Source organism: Patiria miniata, unplaced genomic scaffold (genome assembly GCF_015706575.1).
Source record: "Patiria miniata isolate m_02_andy unplaced genomic scaffold, ASM1570657v1 HiC_scaffold_4, whole genome shotgun sequence".
Taxonomy (NCBI): domain Eukaryota; kingdom Metazoa; phylum Echinodermata; class Asteroidea; order Valvatida; family Asterinidae; genus Patiria; species Patiria miniata.
The window spans coordinates 6,421,769-6,449,552 of record NW_024037071.1 but is presented as its reverse complement, the minus strand read 5'-3'; the positions used below and the strand labels follow the sequence as shown (position 1 = coordinate 6,449,552).

Here is a 27,784-nt window from a genome sequence, read left to right as displayed (position 1 = left end):
CGATCGAAAGCTGATCAAGCTGATATACATGTAGTTATCTCATGAAGTGTTGGCAAGTAAAGCCATATTTCCCCTTCGCATCAAGAGAATTGTGTATGCCAATTCATTCCAAGCTTCAATACGTGGGCAGTTTCAACCAAACATGAACCCTAACCCTCTTCACAAACTCAAAGAGGCACTTCAGAGATTCCAAAACAACACTAAAAATGAAAACATAACCCTTGTCAGATGTGTGTCTTACCCAAAGACAGGGATGTTGAGATTGTCTCCCGCTGCCACAAACGGCACCCGGATGCCGTAGATGTACAAGATGAATGACATGAGGACGTAATCCAGATGACTCCTGTGGGTTGGCATGATCACCAGGGGTACCCCCTCCTAGAAAAAAATACAAACAACCACGTTATGGCCAACAAACCAAGCTACCATAGTCTCCCGACATAAAGTTGCGATTGATCAATGCGTACTATTGATTGACTGGCAGGAAAGGTCCATTAAACGTGTTTGACATCATTCTTTTTTTATGTGGGAAGACCCCCCCCCCCCCTTCAAAAAATGCCACCAGGGACATTTTTAAAACACAGGTGTATTTCTGATTGACTTTATCTTTATCTCCAAAATGATTCGGGAGCCTAAAGATGATGAACCAACTAAACATGCTGTAAAAATTATCCTCTGTTGGTCTTGTGATTTTTTTATCTTTAGTAGCAGAAAATCGCTTGGGACACCACTGAATATACAGTATTTAGAAGAAAACATCTAAGTACCGGGTAGGTGAAGGGCAAAACCCAATGTTGAATTTACATCACACCGACGCAAATTGCATCTTTGAAAAGTAGAAAATAAATACCGAGCATGGGCCAATGACACTAAGGACTTCCAATCATAAACGTGAATCCTTAAGACACAAGCTTTCGTCCCCTTTGTAACCAATGAGGTGTACTTGTGTACCGAGTCAATGCACTTTCTCCTTTACACTGAAAAGGTGGCCTTGGTAAACCTTTTAAATTTACTTGTCCCGAGGCACCACCTTGTCTGTTACTTGTAAGGTGTCCTTCAAGGAGAAACACATGCAAATCTACCCATTCACTGAATACTGAGAACATTACTAGGGTACTGGAAGAAAACAAACCAGCCATTTTGTATGGGTACTGGAAGATAAAAAACAGCCATTGTGTTTACTGACCTTAGCGGCACTTTCTCTTTTACACTGAAAAAGGTGGCCTCCCCCCCCCCCCAAAAGGATGATGGTTAACCTTTTAAATTTACTCGTTCCGAGGCACCACCTTGTCCGTTACTTGTAAGGTTTCCTTCAAGGAGAAATACATGCAAATCTACCCATTCACTGAATACTGAGAACATTACTAGGGTTCTGGAAGAAAACAAACCAGCCATTTTTTATGGGTACTGGAAGATTAAAAACAGCCAATGCGTTTACTGACCTTAGCGGCACGTTTCAGCATCTCTATCTGTCCTTGGTGGACGTTCACACAGAAGAGAATCATCCCCAGAACTTTCAGGAGCACCCAGCCTGTTATTCTGCAAAGGATGAGAGAAACAGATATTTTTAACACAGCAGGAAAAAGGAAAAAGTTAACAGCAGTGTCACAAACCAAGGGCCAATTTGCTACATGTGTAAGCACATAAATTATTTAAAACACTCCTTAGTACAAACCGGTTACCAGCCAAAATGTCACGCCAAGTATATTACTTGTGATTGGTTCTCTGTTATTTTTTGCTCAGCATATAAAAAACACTAAGCAACCTATTTTGCTTAGAATCATCTTGAACTGTTACAAAAAAATGAAGTAAGTTTTGAAAGTTTGCATGGTGGTAGTGTAAGCCAGTGAAGGTTTGTGGTGACACCATGTGAACAATCTCTTTTGAGAAGCCGTGCGGTTCTGAAAATTTTCCCTAGTGAAAGAGAATTTTTGGTGAGGTGGAGTATTGAGACGTTTGGACATGTATAAGAGGTAAGTACCACTGTATTATCATGTTGTGAAAGTGAAACATTTATCTTTCCAACAAATTGATGTATTTCATGGAACCAACAGACAACAAATTGTTATTAATAATACATAGAATAGTACATTACAAAATAGGCAAGGAACTGACAACATACAGATCTAGACATCCAAGTTAATTTTTAACAACTTGGTAGATAAAATTTGGTTTTTAAAACAGTTTGCTTTCCCCAAGCTTTTAGGACTAAAATAAAAAATACCTTGGCGGATGGGTCTTGAACAAACATCATCATTAATCTTAATGGCAATGAACAATCCAGGGTATTTTTATTAGGGGGGGGGGGGGGGAATGGAACCCAACGAAACAAGCCCACAACAAATAGAAAAAAAAGAAACAGCCTTCGACCCTAGATGAAGTCCTTTCATATAGCCATGAAACTAGACTAACAAACATACAGATTACTCATCGCTTTGGCAATGAATGTCTGAGATAATTCAGTTACCCTGGGAGAACAATATGGCATGGCTTTCTACACTGTTGGACTCTAGTCTATCAGGTTCCATGAAAGATTTAAGTTGATGACCAAAGTCTACGAAGAGTTGAGTGCATTTTCAAAGTACTTTCCAACAAATTTGGAGAAAGAATTCAGTCCCAGATTCATGTCTTTTCAACATTTTTGCAATGAATGGCCTTCATTGAGATAATATATTATGATTTCAGGATGCAACGTTCTTGCCCTAAAAGCTTTTAAACCCTCCTTCTCCTTCTGGCAAATACAACAAAGCCAACCCAGCAGATAAAATAAATAAAGTGACTGTTTTAAACAGTTGAGTGTTCCCTTCTTACATGTACATAAAGAAGGATTGACTGGTTGTGATTGTTATGAAACTTGATACAGCTACATGTATGCTTTGGCTGTAGAAGATTAACTACCAGCTACCTGCTTTTGTACTGGTATGTTGATGGAATATGAACACTCACTATGCCGATAGAAATGAGATCTGACTGTTGGTGACTAGCCTGTCTAAAAGTCATGGAGGGGGAAGGGGAATAAATTGCTAACTGTCTGTGACTAATCAAGCAAAAGGAGGGTATTATGCAAGAGCAAGGACATGGCATTGAGGTTGGCAGGCACATATTAAGCAATATTTAACCATAACTTATCACACAGCCCTGAAAAGATATTGAATAGGATAATAACTAACCAATCTTAATCCCATGTTAAATTCAGATATCATTTTAATTAGGCACTGGAAGGACAGTCTTACACAGAAAAATGCTCAAAAGTACCAGAAAATTGTATTTGAAGAAATTGCTGCTTTGGTTTGAAGTCATTGCATGAATCAAGAATCACAAAGTAATGTAAACAGTTTGCTGTACATGTAGTACTCAATTATGTACACACATGTACATTATGTGTGTAATGTATTACAAGTACATGTACAGACATGTAAATACAATTTATGCAAAGAAATAAAAATACAAGTAACACTCAAATTGTTGACTAAAAATTGAAAACACTGTTTTTTAGAAGTCTGGCCATATACATGTACATTGGACTGATTTGATCTGAACTTCAAATCCAACCTCCGTTTCTGTGACAGTTATTTTGTATTAACTTGGCTGTATCCCAAAAGGTGAAATGTTGTTTACTGCTTTTCATCATAGCACACCACAAAATACTTAATTGGCACACAGCTTAGTGAAGGGTCAAGTTCTTCAATCATGTCAGAACGTCAAATGCCTTACTGATACCATGTAGACAGCCAAATTTTACAGCTCAATATTTGTAAATAAAACATGTAAACAACCCTTTGCCCTTTACATTTACTTTGCCCATCAACATTTGCTGCCGAAGTTAAAAATAGATTGTGACGTAGTGTCTGAAGTGAAGACGCATTCATTTGTGTGCAGTTTACATCATGACAAACATCAAAAGTCCATAATAACATTTGTTTCACATGAGTTCAGTAGTTTGGTAATGAATAACCAAAGTAAACAAAATGCAAAGATTGAAGTGCAGACTCCCAAATTGATTTTTTTTTTTGGCTTAAAAAGGTTTGTTTTGGTTATTAGCTTAATGACGCAACATCCCTATGTACATGTTTATTTGCGGGGAAAAAATAATCATTGTTTCCAGACAGAAACAACAGAAGCGATAACCAACTGACATCAGGTCCCAAAAATAGATGATAAGAATCTCTAATCACAAAGTGCATTAGTTTCGCAATATATGAGCCCTGCAAGTGTATAATATGACAAAATATAACAAAATTTAAAAAAAAAATTCAATGCTTATAAACAGGGTTAAAAAAAAATGTGTGTAGACAATATTAACATTTGGCTCATGCTTAACAAATACGGTACATTGTTCATCCAAACTGAATGTCTCGTTATCTTGAATAAACAACAGTTTCCAATACATGCATAATATTTATTTCTCACATCTGTTTGAAAGATCATTGAACAAGAGACGCTTGGCGAGGTAAGGGTTTGGTTGTCTGACAAGATGGGCTAGGTACTTTGTTTGCTGACGCTGTACGAATTCAGCAAGCTTTTCGCATCTGCAAATCCGCAAGATGTCGACATTACTCAGCTTTAGTTTGAACTCGTCATCCTTCCAATTTTATCCTCCGCGAATCATTCTCCTTAGGAAGGAGACATATGTGGACTCGATTCTGTCCCGCTGTCGTTGATTTAGGTTCCAAGTTTGGCAGGAATACGTTAGACAGCTTCGCATCATAGACTTCAGTACAAGGATCCTGGTTTCCAAGTACATGGAGTGGTTCGTAAAGTTTTGGCTGATTCCAAGCAGTGAAATGAGCTTACCAAACAACTCTCCGTCAACGTGGACAGTGTTAAAAGGGGAGGCCTGCGCAATCCAAAGCTATACACATTATTGGGTGAGCCCATGTCACCAACAAATAGCCTTATTCACGAGTTGGCCATTTTTGTCGAGTTCCCTGTTAGTATTTCATTAATTGTTAACTGTGTAATGGGATGGCGCCAGACTATTTATGCAGGCACAATGCAGCCTTATTTTACTATCATTTTTTTTTTAATACAACTTTAACCATTAGGGTATGTTTAATTACAAATTTTATATTACTCATTGAAGCAGACTCGAATTTATTATAAATGAACTTGCTTTCATTTCTCTTCGCAAGTTCCAAAAATTAAGATTTTTCCTAACTATCAATTCAATATGGCCGGCTCGTGAATAAGGCCCATGTAAGATCAACTTGGATGAAGATGGTCACACTTTTTATTTGGAAGTCATTGGTGCTCAGTTATCCATAACTGCAGCGATTCAAGTAATGTATCAATCCTTTCAGATGCAATCACACTTACAATGTTCAAGTTCATTGTTTCAAAATACTAATCTTATATTTCTGGAATACATTTCCATGAAACATGGACCTACCTCAAGACCACATTTGACGTGGATGCGGCCATGTTTCCCAGGACTTGGCCCGCCCTACGGGCATGTCCCTGCAATGCTTTGTTGTATTCAAACTCCTCCTTTGCTCTGCCTGCAACCCGCACAGAGTGGAATGAAAGAACAAATCATTTCAAGTTATAAAAACTGGATCTGAACATTCTTGTTTTCTCTTTATATATCCAGTAATTCTGTAATTAAAGAGACGGTAACTTTTCTGGACTGATTTCCATCAGTTCAATGACTGTTCATTTCCTAAAACTGCTTTAAATAGTTCTATCACTCAGCATTCATAAACCTAAACTACTTTAAACTCTTATTCAAATGAAATTTGACATCATTATCATTTGCAAGAAATATATTTTAGGAACAAAAGGGAAAATTCCAGACGAAATTCCAGCGAATCAAGCCTACCTTCTGAATCTGATATTGCACCTTTGTGAATTGCTGCATGCACTCTGAAATTCAAATCAAAACCAAAAAACACATAAGTCATACCACATTTTATATTTACATATTTAAACTTTTTTTCATTATTAATTTTTATTTTTGTTGCAAAAAAAAAATCAATCAATTGACAGACCTCCTGCTTCCAAGGACTTCCTTAGCCAGCTCACCAGCTGAAGGATAACTGTAGTTGACTCCTTCAGAATACGCTAGATAGATCTGAGGGAAGTACCTCGCAATTATGCCTCCTCTGGGGTCAAAAAACAAACACGGACATTTTAGATATGCACTTTAATGGTCCCATATTTTGAATAAAAGGAAATTCTTGCTGAGCAAATTTATGTGTTTTGCAAATATGAGCTGAGAACAAGTTACAAGAAGTATAAAAACCTGAAACATTTAATTGGCTGGAAACCGAGCCATTCCCCATGGAAAGAGACCATGCTGTCCCAACCCCAACAAAAGAAAGACACTATTTTATCGTTTTCTTTCTTATTTTAATTTTTTTTTCAACAAGACATCAACTGAAAACTGTTTTTAACAATGCTGTTTTCTTTTTATCTTTTCCCAATACAGATGAAATACTAAAAGAAAGAAAGAAAAGGTCATAAAAAACAAACGGCAGCTGCTTGCACAGAAAGATATTATCATGTAATAATATTGCAGCAGCAAGGTCAAGTAGTCTGGGTGTCTGACTCTGACTAAGGGGTCATGACCCTGAATGAGTGTTGCAATAGGAAATGACATGATGAAGTGAGCACAATGCGTTATGCGGTAAGCAAGGACATCAGGGTATCATGTAGGAGATCAGGTACAATTTACATGTACCGTAGCGTACACATACAGTACTTGTGAAGTTGTGTTGGGTATTGTCCAGACTATTGTAATATGACAGTATGTGCCATTACATGGATACATCTTTCTGGGTGCTGGACTTTCAAATTATTTTTTATCATGGTGTGGATTTTAAAAAAATGCTTAACAGAAATACGACAAACAAAATTGACACACAAATACAAAAAAATACAAAAGAAACAAAATCCTGACTGGTTATTACAAAGCTTGCCACTCGTACCCGACTCTTGAAAATGCATCTTTTCCTTCCAAACAGCTAAATTTGACCCTGCTTAGATGGAAAGGTCAACTTGTACAAACATGTAGGTAAATCACCTGAACTGTTACCATAGCTACCACGTGGCAGGATATATAATGTAGCTTTGACAAGCTAAATACCCCTGAACAATTTAAAAGGCTACCCCCCCCCCTACATTTACAACAATTTTGGCTTTACCCACCTTGGTTTGTTGAATTTTAAGACATTCCGGAAGCCCATGCCAGGGATATCGGAGGTGAACAACATCTCCTGAATAAAAAAAAAGGAATGATCTAGTGAAAATCCACAATTGTCTGTTTTTATTTTTGGGGTTTTTTTTTTTGGGGGGGGGGGGGGGCGCTGGGGGGGGTATTTGTTCATTATTCCACTTTTAAATGTACCATTACTATGCAGTTTTAAGTTTGTTAAAACACAGAACATGCCATAGGATGTTCGTTAAGCATTACAATTTTACATTTTGTGTGATTCCAAAGGATTCTCAGCTTAAACAAAAACAACTTCAAAACCTTAAGAAATGTTTAAGGCTGATGATAACGCAAACAGAAAAACTAAAATGTCAGGCATACAGTGCTCAACTCAAGTATTTCAAATGATCGAGATCTGGAATAAGTTATCACTGATTTTTGTTTGTTTTGTTTTGAATTACTAAACTGTACAATTTGAGTTGAATGTATGTTTGTCTGTTTTGAAGCAAGTGTGTGGGTGTCAGTATGTAAACACCGGCAATCGTGGACTAGGGACAGAAGGTTTAGGGCACAAACAAAGGGTCCATGATTGACCGAACGTCCACGATTGAAATTCGTGTACAAAACCAGCTGTTGCTAAAAGTTTAAGTACAAACAAAGGAATGAGGATTAGGGACAATAGGGGGGTCCACGATTGCCAATGATTACAAAGATGGGTGTGTGGGTGAGTGGTAAAGGCACCAGCCTTCAGAAGCAATTTCTTTTTCTTTCCTTTTTCCCCTCTTTTTTTTAGTCAAACACTGATAACACTATCAAGGTTGGAACTTGTCCTTTTACTGTTATCAAGTGGAAAAAAAAGTCTGTTATAATACTCCAACCAATACTCCCTGCCCAGACAAAGAAGAACAAAATAATTGAAATCACTTTCTGAACTTCACGTACACTCACACTTCAAAAATTTCACACAGGTATCAAAGTCCCTGAGATAAGGGCACATGGGTTGTGCAAGAGAGCTGTAAACACAGACATCTAGAACCTTCACTCAAAACTCGGTAACCCCCCAAACCCAAAATATTTCTGATTTGTCTGAGAGACAAGTAAGGTTTGATTATGACTGGGAATGGGATGGGATGTGATAGCTCAAGAGTCTGTTTGATGAAGACATTTACAAAGATCTAGATCTGCGCACCAGTTTCATGGCATCGCTCAACAGTTTTAGGTCAAGAAAATAATATGCATGTCCTGTTTCCCAAACCCAACCTATTTACTTGAATTAAACAGCAACTATTTAAAAACTTATGGAGCCTCCCCCACCCTCAGTTTTGCAGACATCGCCCTGAATTTTTGAAAGTTTTATTTCATTTTTCGTAAGTTGGTAAGAAGTGTGGTCTTGACTCTTGTTGCACCTTGCAGCAAAACCTATGGACAGTGTAGCAACTGTTATGTACATGTATGCAAAAAAAAAATAGAAAATAAAAGCCAAGCTCAAACATCATCTAAATCTACCTTTTCTTGCTATAAAAATCTAGAGCAAAATTAAAAGGATTTTACCCATCCATCCACCCTATATATTTTTTTCAACGTAATAGAAAACAACTTCTTTTCTCTCTTGGCCTTATCCAATGCATGCACTCCACCTGATGTGCTGTGGCCTATTAATTAATGATTATACTGCAAAAAAAAATGTGTTTTGGACTAAAAATTTGGCAAATTATTAACGTCAATTGTTTTTTTAACTGATTATTTTTTTCATTTTAATTTTTTTGTTAATGGGAAATCGCCAACCAAAAGGCCCAAAACAGGCCACTCAAGGTGATGGCTAAGGGGGAAAGGGAATTGACGAAGAGGAATAATAAAATAGAAAGATGACTATTGATGTTGCATTTCAATTGGGACAGGTTATAAGTGGAAGGGAAGCAGGATGCAGGAAGTGAATTCCAAAGTAAGGCAGTACGTGGGAAGAAACTGGATGAGTATCCCGGAGTATTTGCTTTGGGGACAACTACAGAATAAGGATAAAGATATAACGATTATTAACAGACAAAGATACACATGTGACCTTCAAAGGTTTCCACCTATATCACAGCAGGTATCATCCTGCACTGCACTCTATGCTCCACCCGTTGTGCTGCGGCATATTGATTATACTGCAAAAATAAGGGTTTTGGACTTAATCTAGGCATTGTATTCTTCTTTTTTCTCTACTGATGATTGTTAAAAGACAAAGGTACACATGTGACCTTCAAAGGTTTTCAACCCCATATCACAGCAGGTATCATCCCCCTCACAGATTTTAGAGCTTCTGCGAAAAACAATTATTATAACTCTCCATTTGGTAGTTTTGTTTTTGATGTTTGCAAATGTTGTATATTACTTTTTAGGCAAATACATGTAAAATGAAGTATTTCTCTGAATCTGTCACTTGAAAGCTTTCAAGCCATTCTCTGCACCTGGTACTAAATCTGAATATAATGAAAAACAATTCCTTGAGAGTGTACAAGTGGGCATTGGCTACAATCAATCAATACAATTACAAAGTTACGTAACCCAAAACTTACGTAACTGAATTACGACAAGAAAAACCAAGGCTGCGAGTCTGAGTTATATCAGCACATTAACCCTGAATATTGGCAAACGAACTTTACAGTGCATGGCGCAAAATGACACATACCGTTTTTTTGCTTGAAATTTTTTTTACATGTTAGGGAAAACAAAGGATATTGCATGTTCAAAGATGACAGGCTCTGCAGTAAAAAAAATCTCATGGAAAACCTGTCCAGATTATATTTTTAAAAGTCTGATATGGCCTTGATGTATGTAAGCAAACTCAGTGTACTGTTATCAGAGTAACATAGTCTACAGTTGAGAAGGAGGCTCTTAATCCTCCTATTGTTTGATCAGTCACAGACAGTCAGAAACTCAATTCACTTATACACAGGCTAGGAACTAGTACTGGGAAGTTCCCTCGGTTTCCCGGTTCTACCCGGTTCCAATACGAGAACCGGAACCTCTACTGAAGCAAAATTACAAATAAACAACAAGTAGGTCTCAACTGTCCTCAATCCAAAAGAATCCTCCCATGAGCTCTCTGTGCGTGAACAAGAGAGGGCGCCTTTTTCACCACTTTTGAGAGCCCAGTGGCAGGACACACCACATTGGCAAACACTGTACTGGTTCACACACGTATAGTGCAAGGTACGCTGTCTTCTTTTATTCAGAATGTGCCAAAGCCGTAGCGTCTTTGCATGAGCATCAGGCAGCGTCGGCAATGCATTCCAATGTCTCTCCCAGTGGCCTCTCCCATTTCTCCCTTCCTTACCATTGAGGGGGTACTTGTGCACGGAGCACATAGATCAATCTTACATTCATGTACCTCTAGGTTTCCAAATTAGTCTGAACTAGTGGCTTCAAGGGTGCACATTTTTCAGTCCATCACAAGTCCATCACAACTCAGGTCCTAATTCATTCATGGGTCTACTCACAAGTCTAGTCAGTGGACAAACACACATTTACCACAGTTTGCTTGAATAGCTTGTGACTTGACTAAGACTGGACAACTTGTGATGGACTTAAGATGGACTCAACTACAGCACTGCAAATATTGTTACTCATGCAGTGGCGTAGCCAGGAATTTTTCAGTGGGGGGGCTGGAACATTTCATGGGGGGGGCGTCATGTAGATCAATGATAATTTTTTTAGAAACTCAAAATCTCAGTGGGGGGCGACTGGGGGGCAACAAGGTTTCATGGGGGGGGGGGGCTGTCGCCCCCCCCCCCCACGCCCCCCTGTGGCTACACCACTGTACTCATGATAAAGCACTGGATTCAAGGGAGAGTTCCTTCTGGACTCACCCTGCTTCCACTGGTGCAGTTTGCGCAGCATCTGCCCATGAATGGTCGCTGCCCTCCAGTCATGTCGTAGAATGCTGGCGGTGTATACTTGAACCGCGCCAACTCTGGAACCAGATCCTGCTCAGGATAAAAGGAAGAAGAGATACCACGATCACATTACATCTTGTCCTCTCTTACAATTAGACCATACATTTGGGGTCAAGAGGCTTTGTTTTAGAGCCTGTGAACTCTGTGTGAAGGAAATTCCAATTTCCTGGGCCAGGTAATCCCGTGCCTTGTTTCCTTTCTTGTCAAAATAATCCCAGCGTGGACTGGTTCAAGTTGTGCTTTTTCATTTCCAAATATAGCAAAAAACCTTGTTCTTTGGTTCTGTTTACGTTTACGAGAAAAGTCCATTAACACTGCCCATATTGCCAACTTTTGAGATAAAATCAGTACATATGTACATTAAGTAGAGTACAAGGTACCGGTACTGCTTTAAATTATGTGGGCACTGCATTTAGTACCAGTAAATTCTTATCAGATTACCTATTGCATAAATTCTAACTCCTAACTCGCATTTATACATTAGTGAATTATGTTTATAATGAAGGTATTAATGAATGGGCTTACAAGACAGTTCATGTACTACAAAAATATTGATCAAGTTGGACCCAAGATCTGAATTTGTCACAGTATATGTATGGTACAACCATCATTTCATAACTGGGAAAAGTCTAAAAGCAATGACGATTCATAAAATGTGTATCAAAGAAGCCTGAATACTTTGGAAAGTAAAATTCTGCCATTCCTAGTATGGGCTCCGTGTGCATACAAGACAAGGCATTTTTTTACACATTTTTGATAGCCAAGTAGACGGGACACATGGCATGCACGTACTGGTTCACGCACATATAGCACAAAGTATGCATGACTTATTTCATTCTGAATGTGCAGAAAGCCATAGCATCTTGGCATGAGCGTTAGCCGTTGGCGACTATGCGTTCACATGTCTCTCCCAGTGGTCTCCTCCAAGTCTCTCTCTGTGAGCGTTGAGGGGGTACTTGTGCACGGAGCCCATAAAACAGACAACTAGTCTGAGCGAACAATGGATCAAGATATTTAGTTCCCCTATTTGACAGACTCCTGTACAATTTTGGTTCATTTCAGCTCCTAAACACCAAGTCTTGTTACAAACGACCATTTGTTGGTGTAGTCTCATTGGCACGATTTTGAAGAAGCTAAAGTCGAAACAAAATTGGGGATTCGTCTTACACCTAATGCCTTTACTAAGTAACTGTAAGACTACACAGTGACCCCTAGAGCGCATGCACATTATGCTTTTACTGACCAGTGATGGCGGATGCGACAGTTTCCCTGAGCGTCGTCTCCGTCTTTCTGGAGGTGGATCTTCCCTGAATTTGTCGTTTCGTCGCTGTTTGCTGATGGGCATGCCCCCTGCCTCGGCTGGCGTCCATACCATCCGTGTCTGTGAGTTCTGCTGAGCAGGATTTGCTCTGGCCTCCCACTTACGATACACCTCTTCCATCTTCTCCAAGTTCATTTTGCAGGGTTTACTTCCTGATGAGAAAATACAAGCATCGTTAGAGTCAGAGTTGCAGTTAACTTATAATCACAAGACAATCACAAGTCGCCCAGTCTAAATTGTATGCGAGTTACAAGATATTCAGTTAAACTACAGCATGTATACATGTATTATTTTTTGTTCCCCCCTGTTATTTGCAATTTGTGATTTGGCTTGTGACTGATTTGTGATTTGACTTGTGACTGACCTGCGATTTGGCTTGTGATTGATTTGGGATTTGGCTTGTAACTGACTTGTGATTTGGCTTGTGACTTGGCTTGTGACTGATTTGGGATTTGGCTTGTGACTGATTTGGGATTTGGCTTGTAACTGACTTGTGATTTGGCTTGTGACTTGGCTTGTGACTGAATTGGGATTTGGCTTGTGACTGCCTTGTGATTTGGCTTGTGACTGACTTATGATTGGCTTTACTTCAACTCTGGTTAAGAGTTTGGAAAAAAAGGGAAATCCAGCAAAAAAGATCAGTACCAACCAAAGACCAAATTGCAAATGTGGTCCTTTTTCAGAATAACCAATCAACCAGTTTATCAATGACCCTCAGGTTGACGAGTTGTAACTTTTTAAAAATCGAATCACAGACCTGGGAAAACACTCCATAATTCTCATCAGGAATAAAATAATCCTAAGTGCTCAACATTTCATCTTACGTAAGATTTGAGGCTTTGCATGGTGGAGATACTAAATAATGAAAGGTTTGCGGAAACACCATGTGTGAATAATTTCTCAACTACACAAAGTGTAAGATTTCATCTTACACTTTGATGGACAATGGGCTTCCAATCAATCTTGCAACTTCAATAGGTGATTTAGTTCTCTTCTTAGAGCCTCAGACAGATGATGCACATGAGGTGTGAGGCCTAAGCCATAATCAATAAGTCGCCCTACTGTGCCAGACAGGGGCTTTGTGATGCAAGCATGGCTCAGAATGCATGTTTCCAAAGGAGTAATGAGCCGAACTGCTGTTGGGTCTGAAACAACATAACTTTCCAGTGGCTGTCCCATCATGTACAGAGTTCCGAGAAAATCACGCATGTTGGGCGTGACAAAAAGTATCTAGGCACCAACAAATAATGCGAACGCGGATGTACATTAGCTCCCCATTTGAATGGGGAGATACCGGTAGCTCCAACTAACCAATGACTAGCCAGAAGTATCACCCATTGTCCAACAGAACCCTCTCCATAACCAACGTCTGATATACCTGAGCAATGCAAATTTTATGCAAGCCTGCGCACCAGCCAATCGGAGTCGGCTTTTAATAGAAAGAGTGAAGTCATTTCGATCAGAAATGTGGATTAAGCTGTTGATAGGTCAGTTTGTTTTTGTAATACACCAACAGGTTACAGAAAACCCGATAAAAGGTGCCCGCTGAATGGTCAGAATCTGGAGATCAAGACGCAGTCTTATTTTGCATAATTAATTCATTTCATTGACCACATATATACTGGAGGTATTGGCAGAAATGTGTAACATTTAAAGATGGCAGCCACTCACAGCCTGATAGCGGCAATTAATTCAGTTCAAATGGCTTAATGTTCGTTCGCACTCCGTCATCAGGGAGTTACATGATACAAGAAATTTCATTGGCAGAGAACTGGACCTACATGTAGTAGAAAATTCTGCATTACTTGTTACAATATTTCACATGTTTGCAAGAATTGTTCGCTATTGCGCATTTGTTCCTCTTATAAGTATGGATTCTGTGCTTAAATATACAGAGTCAGCACAGAATTTCTTTGCTAGCAATGAATGGAAGCACAACTTACAAACTGAAGTACAGATTGCTGTGGTTAGCAGAGCCACTAAATTGCAGGCCCTGTTCGCATGATTGGGTACCTTTTGTCCCTGAGGGTAAAACCGAAAGCTCTAAAGGTATTCTAAATGATATGCACACACATGTACAGCCATATGGTTGCTAACTGCAAAGCGTCGCTGTTGTTAGGCAAAACTAATCTGATTACAAAACATGTACGTACTTAGACGCTATAACAGAGCAGTGAAATTCATAAACCCCCAAAAACATGGCATTTTTAACGTTGTGTTTCTCAGAAAATATGCTCGGTATGATTGAAATGTTACATTCTACATGTAACTGAAGAAGAAATTCTAAACTTCATGTCAGTGAATAAATCGCCGTCATCGATGCCGAAAACTCAATACTGGTTACTGTCAAAGCTGATCTTCTTCAAGTCTGGAAGAAATTGTTCGAAAACTTCCCCAAATGTATGTATTTATCCCAATTTCAAGGAATTTATCCCAGTTGTTATTTCACGAGTAGTTGAACACTTATATCATCTAAGTATATTCCGAATTTCAGCTTAATCTGTTGTTGCGGACGCTAAAACTGGAAACGTGAACCATCTTCATGGAAAATTTCGAAGACGATCAAAAAAAAAATTTGCCGATGCAACCCAACCCATGTGCATTGTTCAGCAAAGCGCCATAGGCGCTACGGCCGACCGATTTCGGCCCAGCACACTATGATGACGGGCATATTAGCATATTCATTAGCGTCACTCGGCGTGACATGGCCTGGATCTCGGTATCGACCAATGGAAGCCGGCAAATAGGGTGATATTTGTTAATTAACAACTCATGAAGGAGGCTTTTATCCCATTGTTTACTGCACACCGTAATGGAACCTCATTAACATTCGTGAGGCTTGAAAAGATTGATAGATATTGCGCACGCCAGTGTTACAATTTTCAAAATTGCACGTAGCCAGGCCTATTTTTCCAATTTCAACGAAAAGTAATGAACATATCACAACGACTTTTAGCACATACTTGGATCATTATAGGGGAAATAAATCCTGAAAGGTCTTCCAAACATGAGAAATTAATTTTCAAAGATTTCACCCGCCAACGTGACCATGTCTGTGTACATGTACATGTAGTTTCATTCAAAATAAAGTGTTACGTAACCTTTAGAAATCGCCCTTCGCAACCATATGGCTGTGTAGTTGAGACACTACGCAACAGTTGTGTACTGTCTCATCTCAGATGACAATACTATTAATTGACCAGTCATTCGTGACATTCAAGCTCTATACATGTACATGGCCTGACCATGAAGCAGACAAAAGATGGAAGCTGTGTTAAACTAAAGGGAATATACAGAAATGGATGGAATTGGGGGGTTGGAAATATATAGCAAATATAGTTACACTGACTTTTTTGAGGTTTTGGGTTCGAAAATGCTATAAAAACCAAGAAAAACAATCATTTTCCTGTAGTCTGGTTCCCTGACTCCATATAAGAAGAAACAGAGCAGTTTACATACATTGGGGAATTGTAAGGTCAGGGAACCAGTCTAGCTGGCTCGTACCCGTTCATAGGTTTGTAATCGATTGCAAACAAGTGCGATGGTCAATTGGGGCCAGTATTTGAAAAAAAAGCCAGTTATTTCCAACGCTGATCGGCCGATCAGCGTTGGAAATTGATACAAAAATACCACTTTTCTTGAAAATGACAGTATACTAGGTGCCATGATTTTACAGGATGCTTTACACTGTCACAGTCCAGCAAGGTATTTCAAAATGATTTGGTAGTTTTATTTTTTGATGTTTGCAAATGTTGTATTTTCCCTTTAAGTACTTTTATAGCACTGTCAATCAAGATTCCTGTAAGACTGTCTGTGTAGTCTAGCTGGAAACAATATTCACAGGCATTCATTGTGTCAGTGTGAGCATTCACATGTTAAGCACATACATGTGCCAACCAAGTGAAGAAACACGTTTTGGGGGTCAATGATCCCATAAAATTGAAAATTTAAACCCCAACCCCTTCAACCTTTACTTTGACCTTGAATTCGACCTTGTGGAACACGTGACCTTGTGACGGACTTGGTTGAAAATGATTGAAATGGTTAAAAATTGGGGTATTTTGCTTGGTTTCTGGCTCATCTTAAGGTTGGCATATAGGCCTATATGTGTTGCAAAAATGTGATAGGACCTAGTGCACTAGTGGATATTTTACCCTAAAATGTGTACATACCATAGGGATACATTGCATCACATTTTGCAACACTTTTGCCAACTTTATGTGGAAATAATCCTGCATTTAAATGCAGGATTATTTCCACAAAAAAGTTGGCAAAAGTGTTGCAATAAAGTAATTTCATTTTTTGCCATGGCATACCATGCCATGTCGTGAAGCCTTTAAATAGTACAGCAAACACAGAACAAAAAGTTGTTTCAATGTAATAGGAAAAACACAACTTTTTTTTTCTTGATGGTCTTTTACCGTAGTTACCCATAAAACACACAATTTGCGGCTTTTCATGTACTTGGTTTTAAGGTGAAAGGAATATTTTGACCATCGTGTTTCATTAAATTCAATAACATTCATTCTCTAACCAGAAGGCAAATATTGTGTGTATGCGTACATTATACATGTACGTATGCGCACATTTTGTATTTTTGTACTTTTTTGACAACTTACCCATTTTGCCAATACATGTGTCAGGAGATGTTGTTTGTCGACAATCTACCATGCCCCACAAAATGGAAAACAATAGAAGTTCATACCAATGACTCTGGCTTCCATAAATCTAACCTCAAAAGTATCTTTTGCACTTTAACAACATGCACACAGAACGACACATGTGAAATGACTTTCATTCAAAACGACAGTGTGCATATGTAGGGGGTTTAAAACAGACTCGCAGAACCACAGAAAAACAACACTTCCAAGTAAAGTGAACAATGGGTATTTACATGTATGATAGCATCCAAGTTCCATTGTGTGTGCTGACCCATAGCGTAAAGGTCAACAAGTGTAGTTTTTGTCAAATAGGGCTGTACTAGAGGTCAAATAGGGCTGTTACTATAACGGTAGTAGTAGGTATTGTGTAGCCTTATTTAGTTATTATCTCAGAGCTGTGTTTGTTAACTTCTTTATATTTTTGACTTGTTGTCCATTTTAAGGTTTTGCTCTTCACACCACCACACGCACAAACCTAATGTTGGCTAGAACTGGTGGTACTACATGTAGTTTGTATGAAGCCATTGATGGTAGGTACCGTAATACCTTTGAAAGCAATTCAATCTGAGTTCTCTCTCATGTTGTTTTTTAATGTGTTAGCATTCCATCTTAACACACACATGTGCTTAAAATTTATTGAACTTGATCAAAATATGGAGCAATCATTGTGTGTACAATTTTGTTAAATGAACCTTAATTAAATTGTGCTAGGCTACAGTCATGCACTAGCCCTTCTATGGGACACTGTACTAAATTCTTTAAAAACAAATTTCTATTAGTTTGTATATTTGGGAAACCAAACAAAGTGTTTTTTATTGAAAGTCACAAAATCTTCAAAATCTGTGGACACTCAGACATTTTAATATAGGTTTGAAATTGTTCATTTACTTTGGCTAAAAAGTGTTTTTAGAAGTACTGTTCTTGCTTTTCATTTTTTTTCAACAAGTTCAAGTTTGTTCCCATATCATTGAATATTCAAACTTCCTTGTTAAATTTAACGAAAACAAAACCCTACTTTTTGGTTATCGGGCACTTCCAACTTTTGGTTCCGTTTGTGCCGAAACAGATTGGCTCTGCAAGTAGACTGGTTTCATGGTCCCTACCTTATCAATTTTTATGGGAGGTGGGAACCAGTCTACCCTGCGAGGACTTAATTATTGTTGGGCTGCAAATAATTCAAATTATGTAAAGTACCGGTAGGCCTAAACTCTAGTTTGCAATTAATTGCATTCACAGCACCTTGGCCTATGTTCCATTGTTTTCAGACTATAGCTAGTTTACTTATTGTACAACTCTGAGTATGAAGGTGCAATAGCAGTAGGCAACTAACTCATTCAGCAAGGGTTCACCCTTGCTAGCCGTAGGCAAGACAAATTTGCTCTCCATCATGTCCATGTTGCATTCATTGTAATCCTGTAGTTTAGGACACCTCTTGTTCTTGAAAAAAAGGTTCCAACCTGACACCCTTTCGCGATTGTGTACAAAGTCTATGGAAGGTCAAGACATTTTTCTAAGACATTTTGTAATAAAATTGGAAAAGTTTCTCAGTCCCAGATTCCTGTCTTATCACAATTTTTGTAATGAGTGGCCTTCATTGAGATGATATATGAAGAAAAAGTGGAGTCAGGTTGCAACAATTTTTCCAATTGTTGCAACAATTGTGTTCCGTTCATAAATCAAAAACCTGCCCTCTTTCCATAAAATTATGCTGCATGGCTAGGGCATAGCTGATATTCAGCATCTGAACATGTGGTATCTTATTCGTGAACTACATGTACAGTGTAGTACGATAAGTCCTATCTGCCCTTGTATGCCCTAGATGATTCCAAACAAATTAGGCCCAAAGTGGTCCTTGGAGTGGTGACCACTGCCTCAACCCTGCAATATCCTCCAGCAATCACTGTCAATATGGTGAGGCAGAGCCAGTGACATCCTGGAGCAGTGCGGAGGATTTTAAAGTATAATCGAGGCCTAAATTTATGCACGGCTGAGCATGAACACCACAAGGTCCGGCCTAAGACCTTGACACAGTGCATCCTCCGATTCAGCCACACATTTTTGCCATATTAGCCTCAATCCTGCAAAATCCTCAATTTTGCAAAGAGGATTTTAGAGGATTTGGGAAGGTAAGGGTTAAAGGAAAGAATGATGCAACCTGATGTTATACTTCAGCGGTTGTATAGAAAGTCTATGAAGAGTGACGAAAATTTTCTAAGTATTTCCTAACAACATTGGAAATTATGTTTCTCAGTCCCAGATTCATGTCTTACCGTAGCCCCATAAATGTGGCCAACTAGGCTACCTCCGTAAATAAAGGCCACAATTGGAACATGTACCCGAATACTCCTAGAACTATGATGCTCCGCGTGAGTGGAGCATCATAGTCACGCGGAGCATCATAGTTCTAGGAGTAGTACCCGAACATGTAGAACTTTGTCAAATTTTGATTTTCACATTTATTTTAGGCTTTGTTCGTAATTTATTTTTGCTTAATAGAAGTATACCCACCCTCTTTATACTAGGATATTAAAAAAGTGCTGCCTTTTTCAGATGTCTATTTTGCATGTAATTTCATGTTGAAATGTTCATACGCAACTGTGTGCAAACGAATCTGGAAATTACACGAAAAATAGACGTTTGACAAATGCAGCACTTTTTTTCTATCCCATAAATATAGTTCTACAAACAAAGCCGGAAAAAATTCCATACTCGGACGTCACTTTTTTCAATTAATTTTCTAGCGCCAAAAGTTACATCTTTTATGGTTATTCCTCCACTTTCCCTCCTCTACACTCACCCTCTCCTTTCCTTATTTTCTATTTATTAATCAGTCAGTTACTTCATCGGGATTCGAACCTCTGACGCTTGCTTGATATACGAGACTCTTAACCGCTAGGCCGCGCACGATCGCTGTTGCAATCATCAATCTTTGGACGTATTTGAAGTATCCATTGAAATAAACTAAATATTCATGAGAAAATAAATATTCATAATGACGTATTGCACTATCATTGGCAGGCTCATGCGACGTCATGGTTGTTGATGTCACGTGTATAACGTACCGCTGTCTTTTCAGCCACTACAATCACTTTTGACCGGCTGCTTCAAGTTAGTTCTGCACGACGTATGCATCCAAAATGTGCTCTAAAAACACATTTTGAGTAAATTTTTTTTCACCTTTACACAGCTTCCTGGATTTCTTTTGGTTCAAATGACAAGGTGAGGTGACAATAAATATGTTTGGCAGCAGATAAATTGACATCCGAGTATGGAACTTTTCCCACAAAGCCTAATTGTGAAAATCAAAAGCTGACAAAGTTCTACATTTTTGAGTACATGTTCCAAGTGCGGCCTTTATTTACGCATTACGGAGGTAGTCCAGTAAATTGGCCACATTTATGGGGCTAGTCTTACCGGTATCATCATTTTTGCAATGGGAAAGATTTCCATATCTGGCCATCGCTTCTTAGTCTCACCCTATGCACAAACCCTATGAGACTGGTTTGAAAATTTCTAAGTGTTTTCTCAGTAAATACTTCAATATTTTCCCTGCAAAAATTTGACTAATTTAGGACGTTAATTTGTCGTTATTTACATTATCACTTTCTTCTGATGCCTATCTGTAGTGTATGGCTGAGGTCACTGAGGGAAATATTTAGTGATGGCCAGATTCTCTCCCCCTCCTATACAAATATACATTCTGTGCGAAGTATAGCCCCATAAATGTGGCCTATTTACTGGACTGCCTCCGTAAACATAGGCCACACATCCACATGTACAAAAATCGTGTCGACGGAGCCAAATTTTGATTTTCACATTTAGGCTTAGTTTGTAGGTTTTTTTTGCTTTAGAAGCATACTCACCCTCTTTATAGGCTAATCAGAAAGTGCTGCCTTTTTCAGACGTATATTTTTCGTGAAATTTCCAGATTCATTTTTACACGTTTGCGTATCAAAATTTCAACATGAAATTTCACAAAAATTAGACATCTGAAAAAGGCAGCACTTTCTGATTAGCCTGTAAAGAGGGTGAGTATGCTTCTAAAGCAAAAAAAACCTACAAACTAAGCCTAAATGTGAAAATCAAAATTTGGCTCCGTCGACACGATTTTTGTACATGTGGATGTGTGGCCTATGTTTACGGAGGCAGTCCAGTAAATAGGCCACATTTATGGGGCTATGCGAAGTAGTCCTTTTCAGTCAATATATCAAAAAGCGAATTGCAAAAAGTCCGCATTGATGAGTTGATTGTTTGCTTACCTTCAGATCGTAAGGCGTACGATAAGCCCGCGTGCAATGACCCCAGGCCGATTTTCAAAGAGCGCACATAATCATTTGTCGCACCCGTCAGTTTTCTCAGTTTCCACATACGCGAAGGGAAGACTTTTTGTTCACAAGGCAAACACAAGTTTCATTTCACATATTCAACATGTTCAACTCATGGGAAAAGTATAAACTGTGCTGTAACTGTGCACACAAGAACAGACTTTTCTCTGACATGTCTGATGGAAAAATACATGTAGTACGGCCGGCTACGGGTGTTTTTGCAGTCAAATGATGCGTTCATGGTCAAGGGATCAGACTATTTTCATTACTGATTGAGAAAATTAGGTCTTTTTTGCTCATATTTATAACCAATCTACCCCATATTTTAAAATCGTGCTTTTAATCACACAAACTACGATGCCAAAAAAAATCTCCATAACCAAATATTCACACAAATACACGCAGAAACCACGAGAAAAAAGACGCCGAACTGGTCTGGTTCCTAGAACGGCTACATGTATTAATTTCTCGTACAACGTTTGACCCTAATTTGACCACGGGTATGACGAAATCACAAATCAGGCAGAAGAGACGGAACTTCCAGGGTCAGTATTTTGACCTTGACAATCCGATGATGAAATCACATCAAAATGGGCGTGAACTTGGGTCAAAATTTAAACAGAAAAGGGAAGGTTTTTTTTCTTCTTTTGTTGTGACAGTGTTTCCTGTTGAATTCAAGTACATGTACTTATACCATGGAGCCCCCTTATAGATGGAAATGGGTCAACTCGTACCTGTACCCGGGTTAACTCGTACGGAGTCAACTCGTACCCCAAAATTTACGCCCCAGTCAAGTCGTACCCGAGTCAAGTCGTACCTGACTCGGGGGAGCAGCAGGACGATTTCAAAAATTGAACGACAAAACTTGAATTTTCTTTTCAGTAAAAAAAAACTTTTGATTCATTATATCACAAATTAACAACTACAACAAATAAAATTGAGCCAAGGATATTTCAACTACACAAAAATCTCGAAGATTATTTGGAAGATTAGATTGTCGAATATTTGATTGCGTTTTGGGTCCCGAAGCACAGTGGGTATTTTTTTAATTTTTTTTTCATAAAGTGGCAAGAACGCTTTCATCCGTAACATTTTGCTATTTTGTCAATATGGAGCATCGAAAGAGTCCGATCCGCCCAATTAAGTTTAGAGATACTTCACAAATTGGAATGAAATAATTAAAACCATTTTTTTGTGCGTTGTAGAGACGCAAAAGAAACTATAGCCACAAGCCTTGTTACGTGTTAAGCGTGTCACGGTTGCATGCAGTCGTCGGCAGGGATGATGTGGCGTCATCCGATGAAAATGTCTTTTCATGTGCACACCAGTTTTAATCGGTTGCTATTTGCTCGTACGTGTTTAATACCATTCAGCCCTCAAGGTATGGGCGGGGAGCTAATAAAGCCAGTGTAACAAAAATTCTCAGATGTTCGCGCCCACCTATTACAGATTCATTATTAGGGTCACACAGTAGACCTATATTATAGATAGGAACTTGTAAACTTTCCTTTAAGTCATAAAACTTATACAAAGACATAATTATAGAACTATTGTCCAAAGTTACAATCGTCATTGTCAAAACTCTGATGACAGATTTGTTGCAAAGGTACTTGAGAATAATAACCTTTTATAAAAAAACCTTCACATACACTTAGATCTCATGAGCACTACGGCTCAAGTCCCTTTTCTACTTTATCCCTAAAGCTAGACATTTCTCGAGGTCATGAAGTGTCTAGACGTGTGTGTAATTAGTGTGTAATTAGCTAACTTATCAAGTAGCATCAACATTTAGCCAATAAGAACGGTGCGCGCAAAATGAATATGCATTATGGAGCAGCAGGAGCCAATCAGTATGACGCGCACGAACACGATGGTGAATGTGGATGATTAAGTTGTTTGCACAACGGCGGAGCACGTGTAATGATGCTCGGCGATATGAAGGGAAGGACCGGCGTACCGAAGCACGCCCGGGGAGCCAATATTTTATTTACACAATAGTACAGGGTACCCATTTTTCAGGCGACTTGAATCAAGGTATGTGGATTAGATTTTCAGTCCATACCTAAATTCCCCCCCCCCCTGCTTTTTGATTTTACGGAGGCCAAGGGTCCGGAGAAAAAAAAAAGTCTACAATTCACCACGGATGTGCAAGTGCCCTTTTCAAAAAATGTTACCCCCCCCCAATAAAAATGACCGTGCTATGCCCTGCGTACCTTTATTCACGATCTCACATGCTCAGATCATATCATTGGACGATTTTGTGTAAAATTGTGACTAGCTGGACCGATGTCAAAACGTTCGCGTACCGTGACGTGCGCATGACATTTGCGCGGGGGGGGGGGGGGGGGGGGGGTACGGGCGAACTGTAACCCGTTGTTAACCCAAAAAATGACGTCCAAATTTTTGACCAATCTAACAGTGTTGGAGCAAAGGCTTTGACCCTCAAGGCCAAGGCCAAGGCCAAGGCTTTGACCTTCAAGGCCAAGGCCAAGGCCAAGGCTGTGACCCTCAAGCCTCGAGGCCAAGGCCAAGGCTTAACCCTCAAGGCCAAGGCCAAGGCCAAGGCCCTGTTTTATGAAATGACCACTGATATAGAACTAATTATAGTCACATGAGTGACACATCATCACGCAACGGAGGATCCAGAACACAATTTGGGGGGGGGGGCAAAGAAATTTGGTCCCCCCAAAAAAGTGGGTCAAAAAATTACGGCTTGGGCTTCGGGGCCCGCTTAAGGGCCCCGAAAATTTTTGGGATTCGAGATGCTCTGTGGTGCGATTTGAGGCAATTTCTGACCACTTTAACCAATGTTTTTTGAGGAAAAGATGGTGGTGTACTCATTGCCTGCCTTTATTACGACGTCACATTAAAAAAAGGGGTTTTTTTTGGGGGGGGGGGGGCATGACCCCTTTTGGCCCCCCTGGATCCGCCCTTATCATCACGAATTGCTCGTTACGAAGAACGTTAACATTTCTTTAATTGCAATCAGCATGCTCGCATAGGCCTACACCGTTTTATGACTGCACTGTATCTATTAAAGTATAAGTTCAGGTCTTCAATATTGTTTAACTAAACAAAATAATGATTTACTTCTATATTGACACACAATTCTCCCAAGTGTAACAAAAGGGGGATCCAAGAAACTGATTTGGGGAATTGTTTTTTGCTGGCCCATTATGGTCAGAAATATCAGCATTATCTAAAACAGATACATGCAAATCTTTAGCACTTATCAGGGAGACATAATTATACAACCAATCAGATCTATTCCATAGTTATATGCAATTAAAGTGATCATCTCATTAGCCCCACAAGTGAACAGAATATTGTTGCAGCAAATCTACTACAATGGTAACAAAATGTGATGCTACAAAAGTAGAAGTGTGCCCAACACACAAATCTATAGGGTGCTTCCCTCCTCCATGGTGATACGATTAAAATGGTAACAGCAACATTTCGAACAGACTTATCTGGAAAATTCAAAAATCTATGGGCCTTGAAGAGCCTTGACTCAAAATTGCAAGGCCCTGAACCCTCAAGGCCAAGGCTTTTGCCCTCAAGCCTCGAGGCCAAGGCCAAGGCCCTAAAATCCAGCCTTAAGGCAGCCTTAAGGCCAAGGCCCAGCATCAAGGCACTACAGCACTGCAATCTAACAGCTTTAGTTCACATTTCTCATCGAAATTACGTCACAAAAGTCGACTCCGATTGGCTGGGAAAAAGATCCCCATATCAGGCAAACGCTAATTTTTCCCTTCAGTGACCTATCAGCAATCAGAAAGTGATAATATGTCTTAAAAAGTCAAATTTAGCAGGGAAAATATTGAAATATATTTACTGAGAAAACGCCTAGATATGTTCAGACCAGTCTCACAGTGTTTGTGCACTTGGTGACAAGACTTAGTGATGGCCAGATATGGGAATCTTTCCCAAAATTGGCATGTTAGGATACTCATGAGACGTTCGGCCGTGGCTCTCTGCGCGCGTGAATGTGTGCAAGCAGACTAGGATCCAAGTCAATTCTGTGAGCCCCGAATCATGTTTCAATGTTGCATGCGAAATCATGTTTCAATGCTATAGTTCGCAAGTTTCAGCTTTGAAAGGAGGAAGTGGAATGATAAAACTGAGTTTTCCTGTTCATTTGCTATTTCAAACTTCCATGATATACTCGACGTAGGCCTAAGCTTTGTTTTCGTAGAGGTTTTTTTCAAGGGGACGGATTTAATGTCATATCATTATTATTCGAACCCGTGAGCAGGCTTTTCCATTTTATATAATTTCGAGAGTCGTTTCAGTCATTTTTATATCTTTACTGAAATTTACAAGAACTTGTTCGCTTCAGCTGAAATGAAACTGCCTAAATAAATCCCAAAACTACACGTATCCTTATTGTTATTAAACAATGGTTATTATAATCGTCCAATGTCAATGGCGCACCCAGGATTTGGCTGGGGGGGGGGGCAAAAAAAATCTAAAAATGTTGCCCACATTTTTCGGCCGCAAAAAAAACTTTTTGTACGGGCGCGGATATCCCCACCTTTTTTATTTCAAGAAAAACGGGACTTTAAAGCAGAAAACTAAAAATGTTATGCGACACACAATATTGCATAAAGAGTATTACCTGACGGCGAAATATATTTCACCGATTTCTTTTCTTTTCGATTCCGGTCAATTTGGTCCTTCTCGGGGTACATGACTGTATGTAGAACCAGGAACGTGTAATCTTGGAACAAGGAAAATCGTGCAATCCGAAGTCTGGAAGCACGGACAGTGTCACCGTGAGCCGACGCAGCGTCCTTCTTCTTGTGTCACTCGCGGACGAGTGACGGGGATCACGGCTGGGCAAAACTTGCCCCCGTGCTGCACGTGCTTTCAAACGACACGGATGTCGTGCACTCGACGTGTTGGTAGCATGCATGCACCTTGCCTGGTTGTGAAATTGAAACGGCTTAAATCATCAGTGAACAACGGCTATTTCTATTTCAACCTCAACAAGGTCATGAATTGCATGTCTAGACGAGCACGATTAGCATGATACATGAAGATTATGCAGTTTATCTACCATACGCCGTTAGCTGTTATCAACATTCAGCCAATAGCAAGACTGTGCGTGCAAAATGAATATGCACTGCGCATGAGCAATCAGTATTCATGACGCGCAAGTACATGTATAATATGAAGCTGAACAACGTCTGAATGATTTGTTTGTCACGGCTAAATTTGGAACTTTGTTCAAACCAAACACTTCAACAGCACCAAAAACACCAAGAAGTGTACAGATAGAGCACAACAACGATGTACTATTTGAACATCAATAATTAATTAAATGAATAAACTAATGAGGCTCGATTTTATTTACTTTTGAACAAGACATCGAACAAGAAGTCACAAATTTCGAATTATTTGCGGCCCGACAAAACTTCAGGCGTATCTTTTTGTGCTTTATGAGCGTAGAAGCAACCTAATAAAAAATGTTGAGAGGCTTGAAAATTTCCAAAATGGAAAATGTACATTTCTTTTTCATTCAAATACAACCTTAAATTTGTTAAGAGAAAAAAAACCCGAGTATGTTGAAGAACGCGGATAGAGCAACTGTAAAGATTGTGTCCCCGTACTATTCTCGAGTTTACACCGAAACAGACGTATCTTTTTGTGCGTAATGGGCACAAAGTTCTCAAAACAGAATCGTAATATCGGAGGGTTAAAAAGGTCCCAAAAAAGAACAAGTAACTTTTTTCCGTTTAACATACAAATTTAAAACTCGTTTATAGGATGAATAAAAATGCTTAAGATCAATGGTAGAGCAACGAAAACAAGTGCCCCCCTTTTTTCCCCAACAAATTTTGTTGAGAATCTAGTGTATAGTCCTATTTGTGAAGAAAATGCCTGTATCTTTTTAAAATTCGAAAATCGGCCTTACACAAGTTTGGTATGCACGTTGGCCACACGTGCATGCCATGTGAACCATAATATTATCGGTATAGAAAAGTGAACATGATGATTTTGTGTGATGATGTGACACTGCAGCTGAGTGCTGAATTTCTTTGACATGCGCACAACGCAGATTCAAGACTCCCTCGAAAATCCTTGGAACTGTCCAGTGTCCAAGCTGCAAATGATATCTTCTTCCACATGTAACTATGGTCTTAATAGATTGTTCGGCTGGTTAGTCAGTAAACACTTATTATTGACGGGTGCTGATCAATATAGTTTATAATAATCTGGAGGTCAAGAAGCAGTCTTGTTTTGTATAATTGATCGCCGATCAGCTCACGTATATCAGCTGTGCAAGGGGATAGACTACCCTTAAACAGAGCGCTGGGAAGGCATAATTTCTTCTGGATGCATTCATTCAGACACTATGGGAAGACCATGTGGCTATGGGAACCATT

At 39.2% G+C, this 27,784-nt stretch overlaps 1 protein-coding gene across 4 annotated transcripts in view; it reads right to left on the bottom strand.

The window, feature by feature from the left end:
- LOC119739711 (glycerol-3-phosphate acyltransferase 1, mitochondrial-like) overlaps window positions 1-26,319 on the bottom strand; it is a 35,911-nt gene extending 9,592 nt beyond the window's left edge. The window contains exons 1-9 of one of the 4 annotated variants that reach the window (XM_038214740.1): window positions 26,014-26,319; window positions 12,332-12,561; window positions 11,002-11,118; window positions 7,147-7,214; window positions 5,988-6,101; window positions 5,819-5,862; window positions 5,390-5,498; window positions 1,443-1,539; window positions 242-378 (exon numbers count right to left, since the gene is read on the bottom strand). In XM_038214740.1, coding sequence (XP_038070668.1) covers window positions 242-378; window positions 1,443-1,539; window positions 5,390-5,498; window positions 5,819-5,862; window positions 5,988-6,101; window positions 7,147-7,214; window positions 11,002-11,118; window positions 12,332-12,561; window positions 26,014-26,086 — 989 coding nt within the window. In that variant the 5' untranslated portion in view covers window positions 26,087-26,319. Of the gene's footprint in view, window positions 1-241; window positions 379-1,442; window positions 1,540-5,389; window positions 5,499-5,818; window positions 5,863-5,987; window positions 6,102-7,146; window positions 7,215-11,001; window positions 11,119-12,331; window positions 12,562-13,166; window positions 13,190-17,028; window positions 17,348-21,329; window positions 21,872-26,013 lie in introns of those variants that run through there. The other 3 variants (XM_038214739.1, XM_038214741.1, XM_038214742.1) reach the window with 3 other exon arrangements.
- Window positions 26,320-27,784: the final 1,465 nt, after the last annotated feature.